The sequence below is a fragment of the Protobothrops mucrosquamatus genome, unplaced genomic scaffold, assembly GCF_001527695.2.
Source record: "Protobothrops mucrosquamatus isolate PMUCROS unplaced genomic scaffold, P.Mucros_1.0 scaffold508, whole genome shotgun sequence".
Classification (NCBI taxonomy): domain Eukaryota; kingdom Metazoa; phylum Chordata; class Lepidosauria; order Squamata; family Viperidae; genus Protobothrops; species Protobothrops mucrosquamatus.
The window spans coordinates 202219-219742 of NW_015386823.1; the positions used below are offsets into that span (position 1 = coordinate 202219).

The 17524-nt window shown below is 42.1% G+C and overlaps 2 protein-coding genes across 2 annotated transcripts in view; both read left to right on the forward strand.

Annotated features, from left to right (window-relative positions):
* PARP4 (poly(ADP-ribose) polymerase family member 4) overlaps window positions 1-1895 on the forward strand; it is a 48826-nt gene extending 46931 nt beyond the window's left edge. Inside the window, exon 36 of the mRNA XM_015816829.1 lies at window positions 1410-1895. Within this exon, the coding sequence (XP_015672315.1) occupies window positions 1410-1539 (130 nt within the window). The 3' untranslated portion in view covers window positions 1540-1895. The remainder of the gene's footprint in view (window positions 1-1409) is intronic.
* A 3302-nt stretch (window positions 1896-5197) lies between these two features.
* The window catches only part of MPHOSPH8 (M-phase phosphoprotein 8), a 24342-nt gene continuing 12015 nt past the window's right edge, over window positions 5198-17524 (forward strand). The window contains exons 1-6 of the mRNA XM_015816836.1: window positions 5198-5419; window positions 8819-8974; window positions 10486-11592; window positions 13200-13299; window positions 15337-15564; window positions 17348-17473. Coding sequence (XP_015672322.1) covers window positions 5198-5419; window positions 8819-8974; window positions 10486-11592; window positions 13200-13299; window positions 15337-15564; window positions 17348-17473 — 1939 coding nt within the window. The remainder of the gene's footprint in view (window positions 5420-8818; window positions 8975-10485; window positions 11593-13199; window positions 13300-15336; window positions 15565-17347; window positions 17474-17524) is intronic.

The window sequence follows — 17524 nt, forward strand, 5'->3', positions numbered from 1 at the left end:
GGCCTTCAGGGCTCGGCGAAAAAGGCGCAGGTCCGCAACTGTACGTAGGTCGGGGGGTAGGTCATTCCAGAGGGCAGGAGCTGCCACAGAGAAGGCTCTCCCCCTGGGGGTCGCCAGCCGGCATTGTCTGGCCGACGGCACCCTAAGGAGGCCCTCTCTGTGGGAGCGGACTGGTCGAAGGGAGGTGTTTGGTAGGAGGTGGTCTTGCAAGTACCTAGGTCCATTGTCACAGAGCGCTTTAAAGGTTGTTACTAACACCTTGAAGCGCACCCGGAAGGCCACAGGCAGCCAGTTATGCCATTCTGTAGTTCCTATAAGAAAAATATATCCAATCAAAAGCAATATAAGAACGACAACTAAATTCATAACCTCCCCTAAAATTAAAAACTGATGGATTTTAAGAAATCCCTCCTTTGGCACCAAGTTCTCTGCTCCATATTTAATTTATTTAAAGAGTGGGAAGCTGGCAGCGTACAGATTAAAGACCTAATCTGCAATGGCATTTTTCTGTCTGAGAAAATCTCACAACTTCTTTGATGACCAGTGGGCATTTTAAGAAAATCAACAGTTGGTTCCTGCAGCCTAAAGTTTTGTTTGCAAGTGTGTTTACCTTTTAAGAAAAAGACAACGATCAGCTGGGGTACTAATGGCATTCATGTGGGCCAGAAGTAGGTAGCATGAAGCAACTGTATCAGTTACCTTACTGGCAAAAGCATGCTGTGTGACTGAATATGCTCATTGTGGCAGCTAGTCTACGAGCCAAGGTTGCCTACCCTTGAACTAGTCCTAAGTCAGTCAATCCTTTAAATGTTTAAAGCATTGAAATTGGATCCCAAAATGTTCTGTATCCACTATATTGGGCATTTCTTCACTTTGATTTAAATGTGAATCCTGTTTGGAGACATACAAGCATCAGAATATTTTTTAATACAATCTGACATTCTGCTTTTCATTACAGGTAGTCCTTGACTTACAACCATTCGTTTAGTGACTGAAGTTACAATGACACACAAAAAAGTGACTTATGAGCATTTTTCACATTTATGACCTTTGCAGCATCCCTCTAGTCACATGATCAAAATTCAGACACTTGACAACTGGCGTGAATTTATGACAGTTGCAGTACCCCAGAGTCATATGATCTCCTTTTGCAACCTTCTGGCAAGCAAAGTCAGTAGGGAAGCCTAATTAATTTAACAACCACGTTACTAACGTAAGGTCATAAAATGGGGCAAAATTCACTTAACAATTACCTTGCTTAGCAATGGACATTTAGGGCTCAGTTATGGTCATAAGTCACCTGTATTCCAGATTGGAGTAATTGAATACATATGCAGTAGTCTGTTTTGCTGTTGCTGTTTTGCAATAAATGTTCTTACATATTTTTTTTCTTTCACCTCTATTTACAGGGCACTTAGTCCAGTAAGGAAAGCTATTGAGTGGGCAAACAGAACTAACCGTGAATTTCCAGGTATTTGCCAGCGTCTTCAGCTTGGAAAAGACTGGGATGATGCCACTAAAAAGCTCCTGGGCATTTAAATAACGAACACAACATACTTCATGGTTCTCCTTCTGTTAATAATTGAACACTATTAAATTTGCTCTTCTCTTAGTAATGAAAATGACTCACAGTAAAAGCACACTATCGTTGATTTCCTTATTTAAGGTTATAATTATGCTGAGGTTCAACTTAGTATTTTTTTTGTTCTCTTTATATATTTCATTATGTGTGTAGGTTGTAATCAAGAATACTGTTGTTTTAACTAGTCAGGTTGGTGACTTTATAAGCACGTGCTCTACATGCTGTCCTGTCAAGCACAGCTTCTTTCAGTTTTTGGATGTTTATCTTTGTATAGTTCTTCTGTTATCAAGCCAGCATGTTCTTTGTCTCTTTGTTCCACTAACCCAGGGGTAGGCAACCTCGGCTCTTTTATGACTCATGGACTTCATCTTCCAGAATTCCTGAGTCAGCTATGGAGTTGAAGTCCATGAGTCATAAAAGAGCCAAGGTTGCCTACCCCTGCACTAACCATTCCTAGCATCATTGACTTCTCCAATGAATTAGGTTAGGGTTAGCCAAAGTAAATCAGACATTGTCTTGTGATTTTGGCTTCTAATGATGTGTCTGACTTTGTATGAGCAATCAAGAATATACTTGTATAAATAATACGCATGTATTCTAGAAACACTATTGAAACAACACTATTTTTCTTCTTCCACTCACCCTCTAAGTAGTTATTTTGTATAGTTTCGGAAATACTGTTTCCTTTGTCAAAAAAGAGTTTGAAATTTTGGTTTCTTTTAAGCACAATTGATTTAATAAAAATCAAGTGATTGATACAATTGAAAAAGAAATTATTGAAGACTTGCCCATTCTTATCTTCAATTGTATTTAAGGGAAAACTGAAGCATAGAAAAGCAACAAAATACAAATGAGAAAAATATATTTTCAGTCAAAATGCAACTAAAGTGTTTCCCTGAAAATAAAACCCGGTCTTGTCATTTTTTTGCCTCAAAAGAGGCACTAAATCTTATTTTCAGGGGGTGTCTTACCCACATCTCAGGACCGCCGGAGCCAGGCCTCCCAGGCCTCGACACCTATCGCACCACTGCCTGACTTCTTCTGCAGCTGCTTGCTGCAGACTATGTGACGTGTTGCGCTAGTACCACCACTTGCGGCAGGAGGCCGTATGGTGCGTCGCGCTGGTGCTGCCACTCACAGCAGGATGTTATGTGGTACGTTACACCATGGTGTGAGCGGCAGCACTGGCATGGCGTGTCACGTGGTGTCTTGCCGCAAGCGGCAGCACTGGCACAATGCTCTGCAGCATCCTGCCATGAGTGATGGCACCAGTGTGACGTGACATGCGATGTCCTGTGAGTGGTGGCATCAGTGCCATGCACCATGGGGCCTCCTGCCATGAGAGGTGGCACCGGCACGCCACACCACACAGCCTCCTGCCATGAGCGGTGGCACCAGTGCAACGTGCCACATGGCATCCTGCGAGTGGCTGCAAGCGGCCACAGGTGGCAGTATGATAATTATCAGGGTGTGGGAGGCCTGCCTGCGGTGGTCAAAAGCTGAAGTCGGAAAAAAATTCCAAAGGTTGGGGACCTTAGCAGAAAAGGATCATCTCTTGGATCCAAATGACATTCTTTTGTGGACGGAATCTGCAATGTGCCCTTCCTGCCAGACCTGATGAGACAGTAAATGAGATTGGGAGGGACAATCCCCCAAATAACTTGGCCCCCATGTCATGTGAATTTGGAAATCAAACATATATTTTACAAGCAATACAGTATATTATTTTAGAGGGGGTTTGGCCAATCTCTCTGATCAGAAAATGGCATTCTGCTCCAGTTTGCCGACTTCCTGCAGCTAATTTCAGCCTTTTGAAAGCATGCTTCTTCCTCATTCATGTTAGAAACATGATTAAAACACTAACAAAATTGGATTGCTAAGAAAAGAGTGTATTCTGCAGAAAATAGAAAAAGCAGTTTGCAAAGTGCGGTGGATCTCTAAGAGATACTTCAACAAGTTCTAAATTAGAGACCAGACCCAAATGTTCAAATGCATAGCATTATATACACTCCTATCGCGACGCCCCCCCTCCCCTCCCCTTCGGTCCCATTTGAAAGGACTTCAGGGATCACAATCTTGTCCAAGATGCCTAACCAGAATACATCACCCCTCCCCTTGATTACATCTGTTTCAAAACTTCCCCTGGCCATCCTTTTGTCTTGTTAAGATAACATCAGCCTGTCTCTAACTCACATTGTAGTGGATACAAAGCACAATAAATAATAGTAAAAGGTTATACAGAGCAATAAACAAAGGAAGCATTAAACTTGCAGATACATTCCACCCCTCCCCTCCAGGAGACATGATAGGAATGGGTTTAAAGAATCGTTTTATTTTTAAATTTATGTGTTGCTAACATTCAGATACAGATGGACTTCAGTACAGGTATAGGTAGTCTTCGACTTACGACCACAATTGAGCCCAAAATTTCTGTTGCTAAGTGAGACATTTGTTAAGTGAGTTTTGCCCCATTTCACCACCTTTCTTGCCATGGTTATTAAGTGAATCACTGCACTGAGCAACCCAGTTGTTAAGTGAATCCCCATTGACTTTGCTTGTCAGAAGGTTGCAAAAGATGATCGCATGACTTTGGGACACTGCAACCATCATAAATATGAACCAGTTGCCAAGTATCTGAATTTTGATTACATGTTCAAAGGGATGCTGCAAAGGTCATAACTGAAAAACTGTCATGTCACTTTTTTCAGTGCTGTTGTATAACTTTGAACGGTCACTAAACGAACCACCTGTATGGCTGGACTACCCGTATGGGTGGGAAATTCGCTTAAGCTCCAGGGGGGGGGGGGAGAAAGTGCACCGTAAAGCCCTCAGCTACCTAAAATTCAAGGCGTGCCGTTCTTGTGTGTTGCAGCAGAAATGGAAAAATCCAAGTTGGGTACTCGGATAGAGAATCGCAGGGCATAAACTAGATTGGGATTTAAAAAAAAAAAAAGATGCTTTAAGACAGTGGTTCTCAACCTTTTTAATGCCGCGACCCCAACCGGTTGTAAGTCGAGGACTAAACCGGTCGTAAGTCAAGGACTACCCAACCGGTCGTAAGTTGAGGACTTTCCCTGCCCGGGAGCGCCGCGCATGCGTGGTTCCGCCCCCTGCGCCAGCCGAGGCATAGCTGGCAAGCGGCAGAGACGGAGCAGGCTGACCACCAGCTGGCCCAGACCAAGGGAGGTAAGGCACCCGCTGGAAAAGGGAAAAAAAATGGCGGACAAAAAAAATGGCGGACAGCCTTGCTTGGTGACCCCCATGAAATGGTCGATTGACCCCAAATGGGGTCCCGACCCACAGGTTGAGAACCACTGCTTTAAGAGCACGCGCGCGCTCCAAGCAAAACTCCAAGGTAGCTTTCACTGAGTTCTCTCGCCCCGCCTCCTTTCCCGTCGCGTTTTCTGGTTGGCTGCCCTTCCGCCTTACGTACGAGTGCACGTTTCCCACGCTTTGCTCTGATTGGCGGCCGTTCTGCTGACCTCACTGGCATCGCGGGGAAGGGATTTGTGGCGAAAGCCAGCGCCGCTCTCTCAGCAACCTATCAGGGCCTTCGGCTGTCTCCACACGCGGGGAGGGGAGACGAGATGTTGTCATTAAAGATTCGCCTCCAGCATGGCGGCGGCGGCGGCCGTGAGCGCGGCTGAAGAGGAGGAGGAGGCGGCGGCGATGGCGGCGAAATCGCCGGCGGATGCCCGGGCGGAAGAAAGCCGAATGGAACCGAAGACGGCGACCGTGGCAGCGGGAACCGGCGGAGGGGTCGACGGCGAGAGTGAAGACGACGAGGAGGAGAACGTCTACGAGGTGGAGAAGATCTTGGATATGAAAACGGAAGATGTAAGTCCGGCGGAGGCGGGCTTTGCGAGGGCAGAACGGAGCTGGCCTCGCGGGATGTTTCTCTCGCCCTTCCCGGGAGAGGCGAGGAAATTGGGACAAGACGACCCAGGGCGAAGGGAGAGAAAAAGAGGGAATGCGATGAGGCTTTCCTGTCGTTTCCCGCCTCGGTCTTTTTCTCTCTTTCTGCAGTGTATCTCAACCTTGACAATTTTAAGGCATGTGGACTTCAACTCCCAGAATTCCACAGCCAGCATTGCTGGCTGTGGAATTCTGGGAGTTGAAGTCCACATGCCTTAAAATTGTCAAGGTTGAGAAACACTGAGCTAGTACAAAAGTGAAGGAAATGCGGGGCGTCTGGCAGCTGAGATCGGAACTTGGCCTTCTGTCTCTAAAGGCTTCCTCCCCAAAAAAAGGGAGGAAAGTTGAAGGAAAAAAAAAAAGAGGAAAGTTGACCAAAACATACCACGAAAGGTTGCAGGAATTGGGTATGGCTAGTCTAGAGAAAAGAAGGGACTAGGGGTGACTTGATAACGGTATTCTAATATTAGAGGGGCTGCCACAAAAAAAAAAAGAGAGGGTCAACTTCTTTTCCAAAGCACCTGAAGGCAGAACAAAAAACAATGGATGGAAATTAATCGAGGAGAGAAGCAACCTGGAATTAAGGAGAAACTTCCTAACCAGTGAGGACAATTAACTACTAGTGGAACAGCTTGCCTTCAGAAATCGTGGGCGCTCCATCACTGGGAGGTTTTTAAGAAGAGACTGGGCAGCCCCACCCGTCTGAAATGATACAGGGTTTCCTGCTTGAGCAGGGGGTTAGACTAGATGACCTCCAAGGTCCTTTCCAGCTCTATTGCGATTGATTGCAGTTTTCATGAGAAACCAAAGAACGGGGCTGGGGGCCAGTTCAGTTTGTCTGCCTTCAGAGAGAATTGTCTAGGCCAGGGGTAGTCAACCTTGGCTCTTTTATGACTCGTGGACTTCAATTCCCAGAATTCCTGAGCCAGCTTAGCTGGCTCAGGAATTCTGGGAGTTGAAGTCCACGAGTCATAAAAGAGCCAAGGTTGACTACTCCTGGCTAGCCTTTCTGAAGTTGAAGCATCTTGAACTGAAATGGACAAGAGATCTGTCTAGTTCCCTCAGCATTAGACGCTTTTGCCTAGTGTCTCAGACTGAAAGTTTTATTTTTTTATTTTATTTTTATTGATTAAATTTATATACCGCCCTATCTCCCTTACGGGACTCAGGGCGGTGAACAGGCGATACTAAAAACCACAATAATAAATAAATAGTTTCTGTGCTAAAATCGAATTAAATAACAGGCCTCTTCTAAAAACACCCCATACAAAACCCCCACTAAAACATAATCAAACTACGCCAGGCCGGCCGCACGGAATAGATGGGCCTTCAGGGCTCGGCGAAAAAGGCACAGGTCCGCAACTGTACGTAGGTCGAGGGGGTAGGTCATTCCAGAGGGCAGGAGCTGCCACAGAGAAGGCCCTCCCCCTGGGGGTCGCCAGCCGGCATTGTCTGGCCAACGGCACTCTAAGGAGGCCCTCTCTGTGGGAGCGGACTGGTCGAAGGGAGGTGTTTGGTAGGAGGCGGTCTTGCAGAAGTTGGGCTTCCTGGAGATTCCAGAGAGTTGGCATGCAGAGTTCTTCACCCGAGCTGTATTATTGTGAAGGTTTGGGAACTTGCCAAACCTTTCCTTTATCAGTACCTTTGTCAAACTACAGTGCAGGTAATCCTAACCTTATGACCGCAATTGAGCCCAAAATTTAGGTTACTGAGACATTTGTTAAGTGAATGTTGCCCCATTTTACAACTTTTCTTGCCACTTTTGTTAAGCGAATCACTGCAGTTCTTAAATTAGTAACGCAATTACTCTGGTTTTCCCATTAACTTTGCTTGTCAGAAGGTCGCAAAAGAGGATCACATGACTCCAGGATACTGTAATTGTCATAAATGTGAATTAGTTGTCAAGCATCTGAATTTTGATCACGTGGCCATGGGAATGCTGCAATGGTCATAAGTGTAAAAAATGACCATAAGTCACTTTTTTCAGTGCTGTTGTAACTTCAGAGAGTCACTAAATGAACTGAGATAAATCAAGGACTACATGTATAATAGAGGAAGTCCTCACCTACCAAATAATTGTATGTTCAGTGACTATAGTTATAACAGCACTGAAAAATTAGGTTCACAACGGGTTCGCAAACTTGTAGCATCTATCTGGTCATGTGATCATGATTGAGATGCTTCAGAAGTGGCATGTGCTTTCAATGGTTGTAACATTCCATGGTCACATGATTATCATTTTCAACCTTTCCTGCTGGCTCCTCACAAGCAAACTCAAGGTGAAAACCAGCAGGACATCACAAGTCTGGGTTACATAATGTCTTCCTTAATGACCTATTGTAATTTGCTTAACAACCATAGTAGAGCTGACATAGGTCCAGTGCAGTCACATGATGTTTTGCTTTATGACTGTTGCCTAGCACAGAGTGAGGACTCCTGTATTGCATTTTTTTCCAGAAATTAAATTGATGTACAACTTCCCCACCCTCTAGGCTACTGTAATAATAACAAAATACTGTTTTCTGATATAAAACTTTTGAGTTGAAAATAGAACATTTCCTCACATAATTCTTGTAACTGATATTGAAAAATAATTTCAGCATGTTTAAAATTTCAAGAAGTTGCTCATATCTTTCTGGAAGTTATGATTGTTCTGGGCATGATCAAACTTTGAAACAGTTCTTTTTCTCATTCAAATCAAAACTTAATCACAACTTTACTTTAATAATTTTCCATAATAATGGAACAATATATTTAATTTGAGCCATTCTGAATTGAAATCCTTCACCCAAACTGAATCAGTCTATGGTATGGAATGTTTTTCTGTTGTTAAATATTTTGTTTGCTATTTATTACCCATTTTCCTCTCTGTTGCCAGGGTTAATTAATCAAAATATTTATATGGACATCCATCTTAAAACACAAATCTGGGCAAGTTTCAACAACAATAAAATCTAGAACTATAAAAATCATAAAACCAAATCAAAATCCACTTCCTTAGTCATTCCTTTGGGATGCCCCACAACCAACTCCAAACATCCTTGCTTTAGCCTATCATTTGCACAAAAAGCACTAACTTGATGGCCAGCCAAAAGGCTGAATGGGTGAGGGACTGCAGGATCATCGAGGGGAGGGTGTTCCATAATGTAGGGGCAGCCATGGAAACAGGCCTGCTTCCAAGATCCGACTAAATGCCAGGATTTAAGGGGAGGGACCTGAATGAATCCATGTGTTCATTGGGGGCCTACTGCTAATTATTTATTCCACTCAATGGGATATCATGGTTATTAGGCACAGATATAACTATTTTCTTTCTGCCAGGGAGAAGTGAAATATAAAGTACGGTGGAAAGGCTATGCGCCAGATGATGATACATGGGAACCCGAGGAACATTTGAAAGACTGTAAAGAAGTTCTTCTTGAATTTCGAAAGAAAATGTTGGATAATAAATCTAAGCCTATTAAAAAAGAGATCCAGGTATGTTTGGTTTCATACCATTCACTCCGTTTGTTTCGACCTGTTTTTCATAATCGTGGATCCTAGCCTTCGCAAAGTGTCATGACCTCCTCCCGCTGCCCATCCTTGAGGCACTTCCCTTCCTTTTGCTTTTCTTCTGAGGTATATCTCATAACCGGCTGGATAGTCCTCCTTTACCAATCACTCGTTCAGTGATCGTTCACAGTTATGAAGGTGTTGAATGAGTAGTATTAAGAACCAGTCGTGGAGGTTCCAGCCATCCCTGCACCTCTGTGGTTATGTGATTGTGACCCAGGTAATTGGCAACCAGTTTGCACGTAGATGGTTGCAGCATCCCAGAGTCACGGGATCACTATTTGCAATCTTCTCTGATGTCTTCCCACAAGCAAAAGGTTGAAAGTGGCTCTGATAACTCAGCCCTGTTTTTACTGCTTTTTCTCCCAAAGAAGAGAAAAGCAACAGGGCAAGTGTGGCCACAGCCCAGCCTGGCTGCACTCAAGCCACACCCTCCCCTCTTTCTGCATTTGTGCCATGAGCCCCTGGCCTCCGCACACTGTACCTACTAGCACTGCTGCACTTGGCCCTCCCCATGCTCTGCATCCCTTGGCCTTACTGCACTCCCTCCACACCACAGCACCCCCTCCCTCCCCACTTGGTCTGGAAATGTGTAGATCAGGGGTCCCCAACCCCTGGTCCGTGGGCTGGTACCGAGCCGCAGCATGCCAACAACCAGCCCGCACAAACAAGCAAAGCCCCATCCGTGGGATGCAGGCAGCACACAAAACCACTCCCTCTCCAGTCCACGGAAAAACCTCTCTTCACGGAACCGGTCCCTGGTGCCCAAAAGGCTCGGTACCTCTGCGCTAGATAAAATAACAGACAGAGCTTTTTGCTGGTGCCCCCTACTGGCAGAATTTTATCCCTGCTGTTTTCCTTTCAAAAGGTATAACAATTAAAACTGCTTCTAATTAAGAAAATAACTTTATTACTTTATATTTAATATGCTGCAATTATGGACTTGAAATGATTTAATTGCTTTTTTCTTACACTTTTTTGAGTTATAATATTGCTAATTTTAAATGCAATATTTATGATGTTCTGCAAAAATATTAATGTTTCAATCCCCAAACTACATAAACAGGTGGATGGAGTTTGGACTTTACACTTGAGTTAATTGAATGGTAACTCTGTCAGCTATATGGCAACTCTCATAAAATGAAGGAAGCCTTCAGAAATGTACATATGATTGTTCAAAGGAAAAAAGTTTTTTTAATAAAATCTTGGTGAAAATAGACAGATAATTTGATCTCAGATCCTTGATTTTATCTTCCTCCATATAAAGATCAAATTTGAAAGCATTTTTGAATATACTAATGTTACTAACAGATGCTGTGCTGTGCTGTGCTGTGTTGTCTTATCCTATCCTATCCTATCCTGTCCTATCCTTTTAATCTATTCTATATTCTATATTAAATGTTTTTAAGTGTCCCTTCTTTCTCTCCCTTTTGTAGAAACTGCCTTTAAATGATGATCTTTTTGAAGCAGATTCTGAAGCAGATAGTGATTGGCAAAGTGATACAAAAGGGGACCGATCACCAAAGAAGAAAAAGAAAAAATCTAAAGACAAAGAAGATAAAAACCAAGATGAAATACAAAAGAAAAAAACTAAACTAGCCAAAGTTAAAGAAAAACCATTTCTGGAATGTGAAAATTCTTCTGACAGTCTGGCTTCGGATTCAAAACCAAAGAAAAGGACTTCGGAGTCAAAGGAAGATATCAAAGATTCCAAAAAACAGAGGCGAGAGGATATAAAAGATCACAGTAAAAAAAAAGAAAGCAAAGATGGAAAGAAAAAAATGAAAGAGGAGAGCAAAGAAAATAAACATATGCAAAAGGGGAAACACGGTAGTCATCATTTAGATGGTGAATCTAGCATGCAAGATGATTATTTTTCTCAAGCTGCAAATTTTGAAAGTGAAGATTTAGACTCTGATAGCAGTGAGGAAAAATATAAGACACCTTCTGGCAAATACCGGTTAGAAGAGGTTGCAGTTCACCAGCCTGATAGTACTTCAAGCACAGATGATAGTTGTGAAATAAGGGTTAAAAAGAAGAAAAAGAAACACAAGAAGGCTGCAGAATTAGACGAAAACAGAAGAGTAGATAAAAGTTTGGAGAAGAAGAGCGCTCAGAAAAAGCAGAAGACTCCAGAGAAAACAAAAGCTTCCCCTGAACTCGAAAATAAGAGGCCATTTACATCTGCTCCAGCACAGAAGCCTTTGAAATTGTCTGTTGATGAACGAGGATGCAGGCCCAGTGATACAGGAGGAGAAGGGAGCAGTATGAAACTGAAAAGCAAAGAGGCAAAGCCAGGCCAATCTTATGGTGGGAATGTGCTTCAAAGGGCAGCCATTCCTGAAAGCAAAGAAAAGAATATAAACTGGAGAAGTGAGGAGGAGAGAATAAGATCTCAGTATTCTCTAGGGGAGAATCTTTTTGAAAAATTTATAATGGACATTGACTGCAGTAAAGGAGGGAGCACGGTTGGCAAGAAGAATCTCCCCAAAAATGAGCTGAATGTTGACGAAACCCCGAAGGAAAAAGGCATTTTACCTAAGGTAATCAGTATTGGATGACACAAAATTAGGATTTATTTACCAGATCTTGTTTTCTTTATTCCAAATCTTCATTTAATCATGTGTACCGGCAACTATGTGGGGTTTTTTCCCCCCCTAGGCATTTCCATTCATCTTTTTCCCCTCCTTTTAGTTTTTTTAAGACTTAAAATAAATCATTTTGAGGCAGTTTGAATTGAAATAGCACTTAAATTTCCTATCTTATCTGTTTTGTGTATTCTACTATATTACACTATTTCCATTCCCCAGATTATGTAAGTAATCTCAAAGCAATGTGATGCAAGATAATCAGACTGCTGTGTAAGACTTGGTTGAAATGGTTCTGCTATTTTTACTTCGTAAAGTGTTATCTAAGGGCTAACCTACTATTTTATCCTTTATGAGTAAAAGGGTTCAGTTATCAGCTTGTGTGATTTACCTGTGAGTAAGTTAACATTTTTATGACATCCAGTGATTATATACTACTAGAACTCTCGTGTCTGTAAAATGGGTGCAATAGGATGGCATAAGGCAGCAATTACTGAGCCAAGGTAACTTAAATGGGCTAATTTAATAATATGCTGTGACCCATGACTCCCATGGAAATGAAATTTGGGGGAGTTGTAGTGCTTCAGCGCCCACAGTCATGTGAGCCCTCATTTTCAACAATCCCTGACAGCTGCTCAGAAGTTATTGAGGAAACTGGCAGGAACTTTAAAGTGGATCATGGTTGCTGATGCTTCCTGCCACCTTCCCGTTAGCAAAGTTTTTGTTTGTGGGAAGCTTGCAGGGAAAAAGTCAATGGGGAAGCTGGCAGGGAAAATTGTAAGTTGCTTAAGTAAGCTGACCCACCTGTGCAGCCTCCCTCAGTTCTTGTTCACTCATGCCAGCCATTGTGCACCCACTCTCTCCCTCTATCACCTAGTAGCAGCCATTTACCTGCCTGCTGGGAATGGGAGGGGGGGGAGGAAGGGAGGGAAGGGAATAGGGAGGGAAAAGGAAGGAAAGGAGAAAGACGATTTGGAAATTGCTCCTGCTCCCACTTTTTTTTTTTTTTTTGCCCACCTGTGGTCATTCTGTTTAGATAAGGAAATATCTCTGAAAGGATGATCCATCAGGTCACAGGTTCTCTAGTTTGTTACAGAACTGAAAGTACTTTAGGCAAAATCCAGTGAAATATGTATGTGTCCAAAGGTTTGGGAAATGTAATTTTCTGAGAGTACTTCACCATTCCATTCCAAAGACAGAAAGCTGCTTTTTTAATAAAGGTATGTACTTAAATGCTGAGAAAATACTGTTGCATATGTTGAATGTCTCTTACACATCAAAGTATTTTTGGGGGGGATGTCCTGGACTTCACATTCATTTTAGTGTGATTTAAATTGCCCTTATGTCCATGCATTTATACCGGTACCTTTGCTCTATAACTGGTTAACCATTAGTTTCACTATGTTTTGCTCTTCTTTAGGCTGTATGGAAATCAATGCCAATTCTTAATACTTTTGTAATAAATTGAACAGAAGAGCAAGTTTATATGTTTTAAGTTAGATTAGCTTTTGTTGTCATCTATATCCAGAACACTCTTGTTTATGTTTATTTTTCATTTTTAGGAAAAGGAAACCAAAAAAAGTGAAATAAAAGAAAAACTCCAGAAGAAATTGGACTCTGAAAAGGAAGAAAAAAACAGAAAAGAGCAAAGGCAGTTTAAAAGTAAGGCTGAAATAATAAATTATAAAATACGTCTTTTGGAATACTGATGTAATCTTGCTTCAGTCTTTACAGTACAATATGTACTTTTGTGGAAAACCTGATATTTTTTTCATCATGATTCGTGTTTGATTTTCATGGGTTGAATCCAAATGTAGGTGAATGCAGAGCAGCAAGTGAGAGCTCTTTCGCGTGGTATTACATCACAAAATGCTTCACAGTGGTTCAGAAGACTATGTTGAATGAAAAAGATTGTGTGATGTTACTGATAGAAAAGAAATACAAATTTGCATGAATTTGACTTTAAAGACTTCCTACTAAAATACAGCTATGATGCTCACATTACACTAATAAATTTGTTTCTACACCTTGTGAAGAGATGAATATTTGCTGTTCAGATGAGGCTCTTAAGAGATGAGTTACATCTTAACTTAATTGCTTATAATGTATAAAGACTATTTTGGGCATAAATCCATGTAGATAAACGTGCTTTCACCTCTCCTTATATAAATTTAAATCTTGATTTATGGAATATATTCTTCTAATATTCTAAACTGCTTAAGCTTAGTAATATTGCTGCATGGAATTTCAGTTCCAGTTCCTAGTATGCTGAAAAATTGATTATGATGTTAGCTTGATGAAAACATCTTTACAAGTAGTGTATTTGAGTGTTAAAGTTTTATAATTAAACCTATCCAGGAAGTGATTTGAAGAATTAAATCATCTGGAAATGATTTAAAATATTCTAAGGCACTTTATGCTGACATCAAAGCATTACCAGGATACTTCAAATACTAGGCCATATGAAAAACTTTTATCTTGATTGCTTTCCTGAATGAAATATGGAAACATGCCTTTCAGATCTCCAGAAGTAAGGGTTTCATGCACAGAGGCATGCCACAAAAAGAAGCATTTTCTATCTGCCCCTTTCTTTCTTCTAGTCCAAGGATAGGGAACCTTGGTTTTTTATGACTTGTGGACTTCAACTCCCAGGATTCCTGAGTCAGCATGGCTGGTTCAGGAATTCTGGGTATTGAAGTCCACAAGTCATAAAAGAGACAAGGTTGCCTACCCCTGTTCTAGTCCCACTAGGTGGTGGTGAATTTTAAATTTGCCTCTTTGAACTGATCACACTGGATGACTTAATTCTCCTTAAAGTAGGCAGATTGAAGGTGTTTACGATGTGGGGAGTTTACCCTATAAATCACTGGTTGCACTGGTTGCCGGTAGCCTTCCGGGTGCGCTTCAAGGTGTTGGTCATCATCTTCAAAGCGCTCCATGGCATCGGACCTGGATATCTCCGAGACCGCCTTCTGCCTCAGATTACCTCCCACCGGCCGATACGCTCCCACAGAGTGGGTCTCCTCAGGGTGCCGTCAGCCAGACAGTGCCGGCTGGCGACCTCCAGGGGGAGGGCCTTCTCGGTGGGAGCCCCCACCCTCTGGAACGAACTACCCCCAGAGATCCGGGTGATCCCGGATCTCCCCTCCTTCCGCCGCGCCCTAAAGACATGGCTCTTCCAACAAGCGGGATTGGCCTAGGGAATTTTTAGTGGGGTTTTAAGGGAAATTTTAATTATAGGCCATAGTAAATATTTCTTTTTAATTTGGTTTTAAATTAGGTATTTATTGTAGTATCTGTTTTATAAGGCTGTCAGCCGCCCTGAGTCCGGTAAGGAGAAGGGCGGGATAAAAATTGAATAAATAAATAAATAAATAAAAACAATGCATATGGTAATTTATTTAAAATCAATAGAACAAAAATAACCCCACTTGCTTAAAAAGTGAACATGCTGTAACAAATGTTCCTATTAGAAATCTGTAAGGTGATGTTTTGCTAGTTTTTTCCAGTTCTAAGGAATCATTGAAGGCCTTTAAAAAACTTAAATTCCCTTGACTCTGCAAGGCTTTTGTAGATGGATATTGTAAAGAAAGGCGATTCTCACTTTAATGTAGAAATTGTATTATATTAACCCTAAAAGTAATCATTATATCCCACTCATGCTATAGAGTCCAAAAAATAATTATTTTCTTGGTGTAGGTTTGAAAGAGATCAGGAGTGCATTTGATGTGTTTAGCATCTGTTCAGAAGAAAAAAATGAATATTTGGACAGTCGAAAAAAAGAGGACTCAGCACACGAGTCTAGATCCACAGATGAATTTAGATTAAAAGATAAGCAAGCATATAGCAGGACCAGCAGAGATGAAACCGATACTTGGGCATACATTGCAGCAGAGGGTGACCACGATATAACTGAGGACAGTTCTGGTAAGTTAACAATAAGCCACTAAAGACAAAAGCTCATTTCAGGTGGCTATACCCTGTGATCCACAAATAGGTAAGGGGTCCAGCATAAGGGTCTTAATGTGACCTTTGAAGAATCCTTATCTATTTAATTCTTGGAAGCTCAGTCTCCTTTCTTTTAGTATTTAACTATCTAACTATCTTTATCCACTCCCAAAGATGCTTTTTCATGAGGCACCTGGACTTTCTTGTTTTTCTTTGAAGAAGTTTCGCTTCTCGTTCAAGAAGCTTCTTCAGCTCTGACTGGATAGTGGGGAATGAAAGGATTTATATTCCTTGGAGACAGTTGTTCATTTCATCATTCCCCATCATCCAGTCAGAGCTGAAGAAGCTTATTGGATGAGAAGTGAAACAAAAACAAGAAAGTCCAGTTGCCGCGTGAAAAAGCATCTTTGGAATAACGATGACCTGGATGACTGAGAATCTCCATAGACATATCTTTATTCATTATCCATTGCATTATCACTAGTAAGTCAAATGTTCCCTAGAATGGGTCCCCAACCCCCAGTCCATGGCCCAGTGCTGGACTGCAGCCTATTATGAACCGGGCCGCAGAAGGGGTGGGTGAGTGCGCATGTGTGCTAAGCTGCATTTATGAAAGCAGGCACAAGCAAAACCATCCCCTATCCCCCGCCTCTGCCAGTCCGCCGAACTGGAAAGGCTGGAGACCACTGCCCTAGAGCTAGATGAAAATCCTCTATGAACGTTTATATATATTTTGAATATTATTGAGAAAAAGATTCATCAGTAGACAACTATTAGTGTGTTGAAATTCTATTGGACGAGTATCTTACTGAATCATGTAACTTGATTAAGGATAGATGCAATTTTATGTGATTATGGAGGAAGGCACAAAGTATCTCAATCGGGGATCACTAATGCTAAAAATGTTACAATCAATAAAAACTACGAATAAATATATCCATCCAAGTATATCCAAAAATAAATATGTCCATTAGGAAATACAATATACATTGATTTATCATTAATGTCTTACTAGCATGTTTGAGCTATATTTATTTCACAGAGGATGCAAATACTGTGAATTATGTAATTGAACTTACAGAGATAATAAGCACAATGTGAATTCAAACTATTTCACCTATAAAACACTTTGAGTTCAGAACAATGTTTTGAGCATGAGACAAGTGGCTGATGGTCTATTTCAATCGTTTAGGACTGGTGGCGAACCTATGGCACGCGGAGCCCTCTCTGTGGCACTCGGAGGTGGTACTCGGAGCCCTCTCTGTGGGCACGCGAGCCATTGCCCCAGCCCTGCCTCCCCCCGCAACCCCCTCCTCACCAGCAGCCTGCCTGGAGGAAAGTCTCCTCCAGGCGCAGCCCACGCGGAGCAGCGCAGCCAAGCACATGGCAGCCGGGCAGCAGGGGCAAGACTCCGCCCTCGTGCCCCATCATGTGCAGATGATGCTATGGGGTTTGGGTGGAGGGCGTGGCCACCATGGCGCTGCAAAGCTGCAATCTGTGGTGAGTGGCCCTGGAGTGGGGCAGAGCGGGGATGGGCCGGGGCGGTTTTTGGGCACTTGATCTCTAAAAGGTTCACCATCACTGGTTTAGGATGTATGTCAAATTCAAATTTTCAGAGGGTTTGAAATAACTATTCTGCCCTCAAAATTCAAAGTGGTTCTTGTACATAGTAATGAGAAGGAAGGACGTCTGCAGAAGTTATTGATTTGACAATGGGAAGATTTAACTTTTTCCTTTTCTTCTAAAAATCCAAACATGATAGATGCAAGGCAACAGACAATGAGTTTAGGTATGGACATGCAGTTAGAATGGCTATCATTAGAGGACTTTCAGAAACATCTTGATGGAGAAGATGAAGAGCACTTGACAAATGACGGGATATCATCAGGTGAGTAACATGCAGAGTCTGAACAGCTGCATATCTCAATTTTTTAAACAT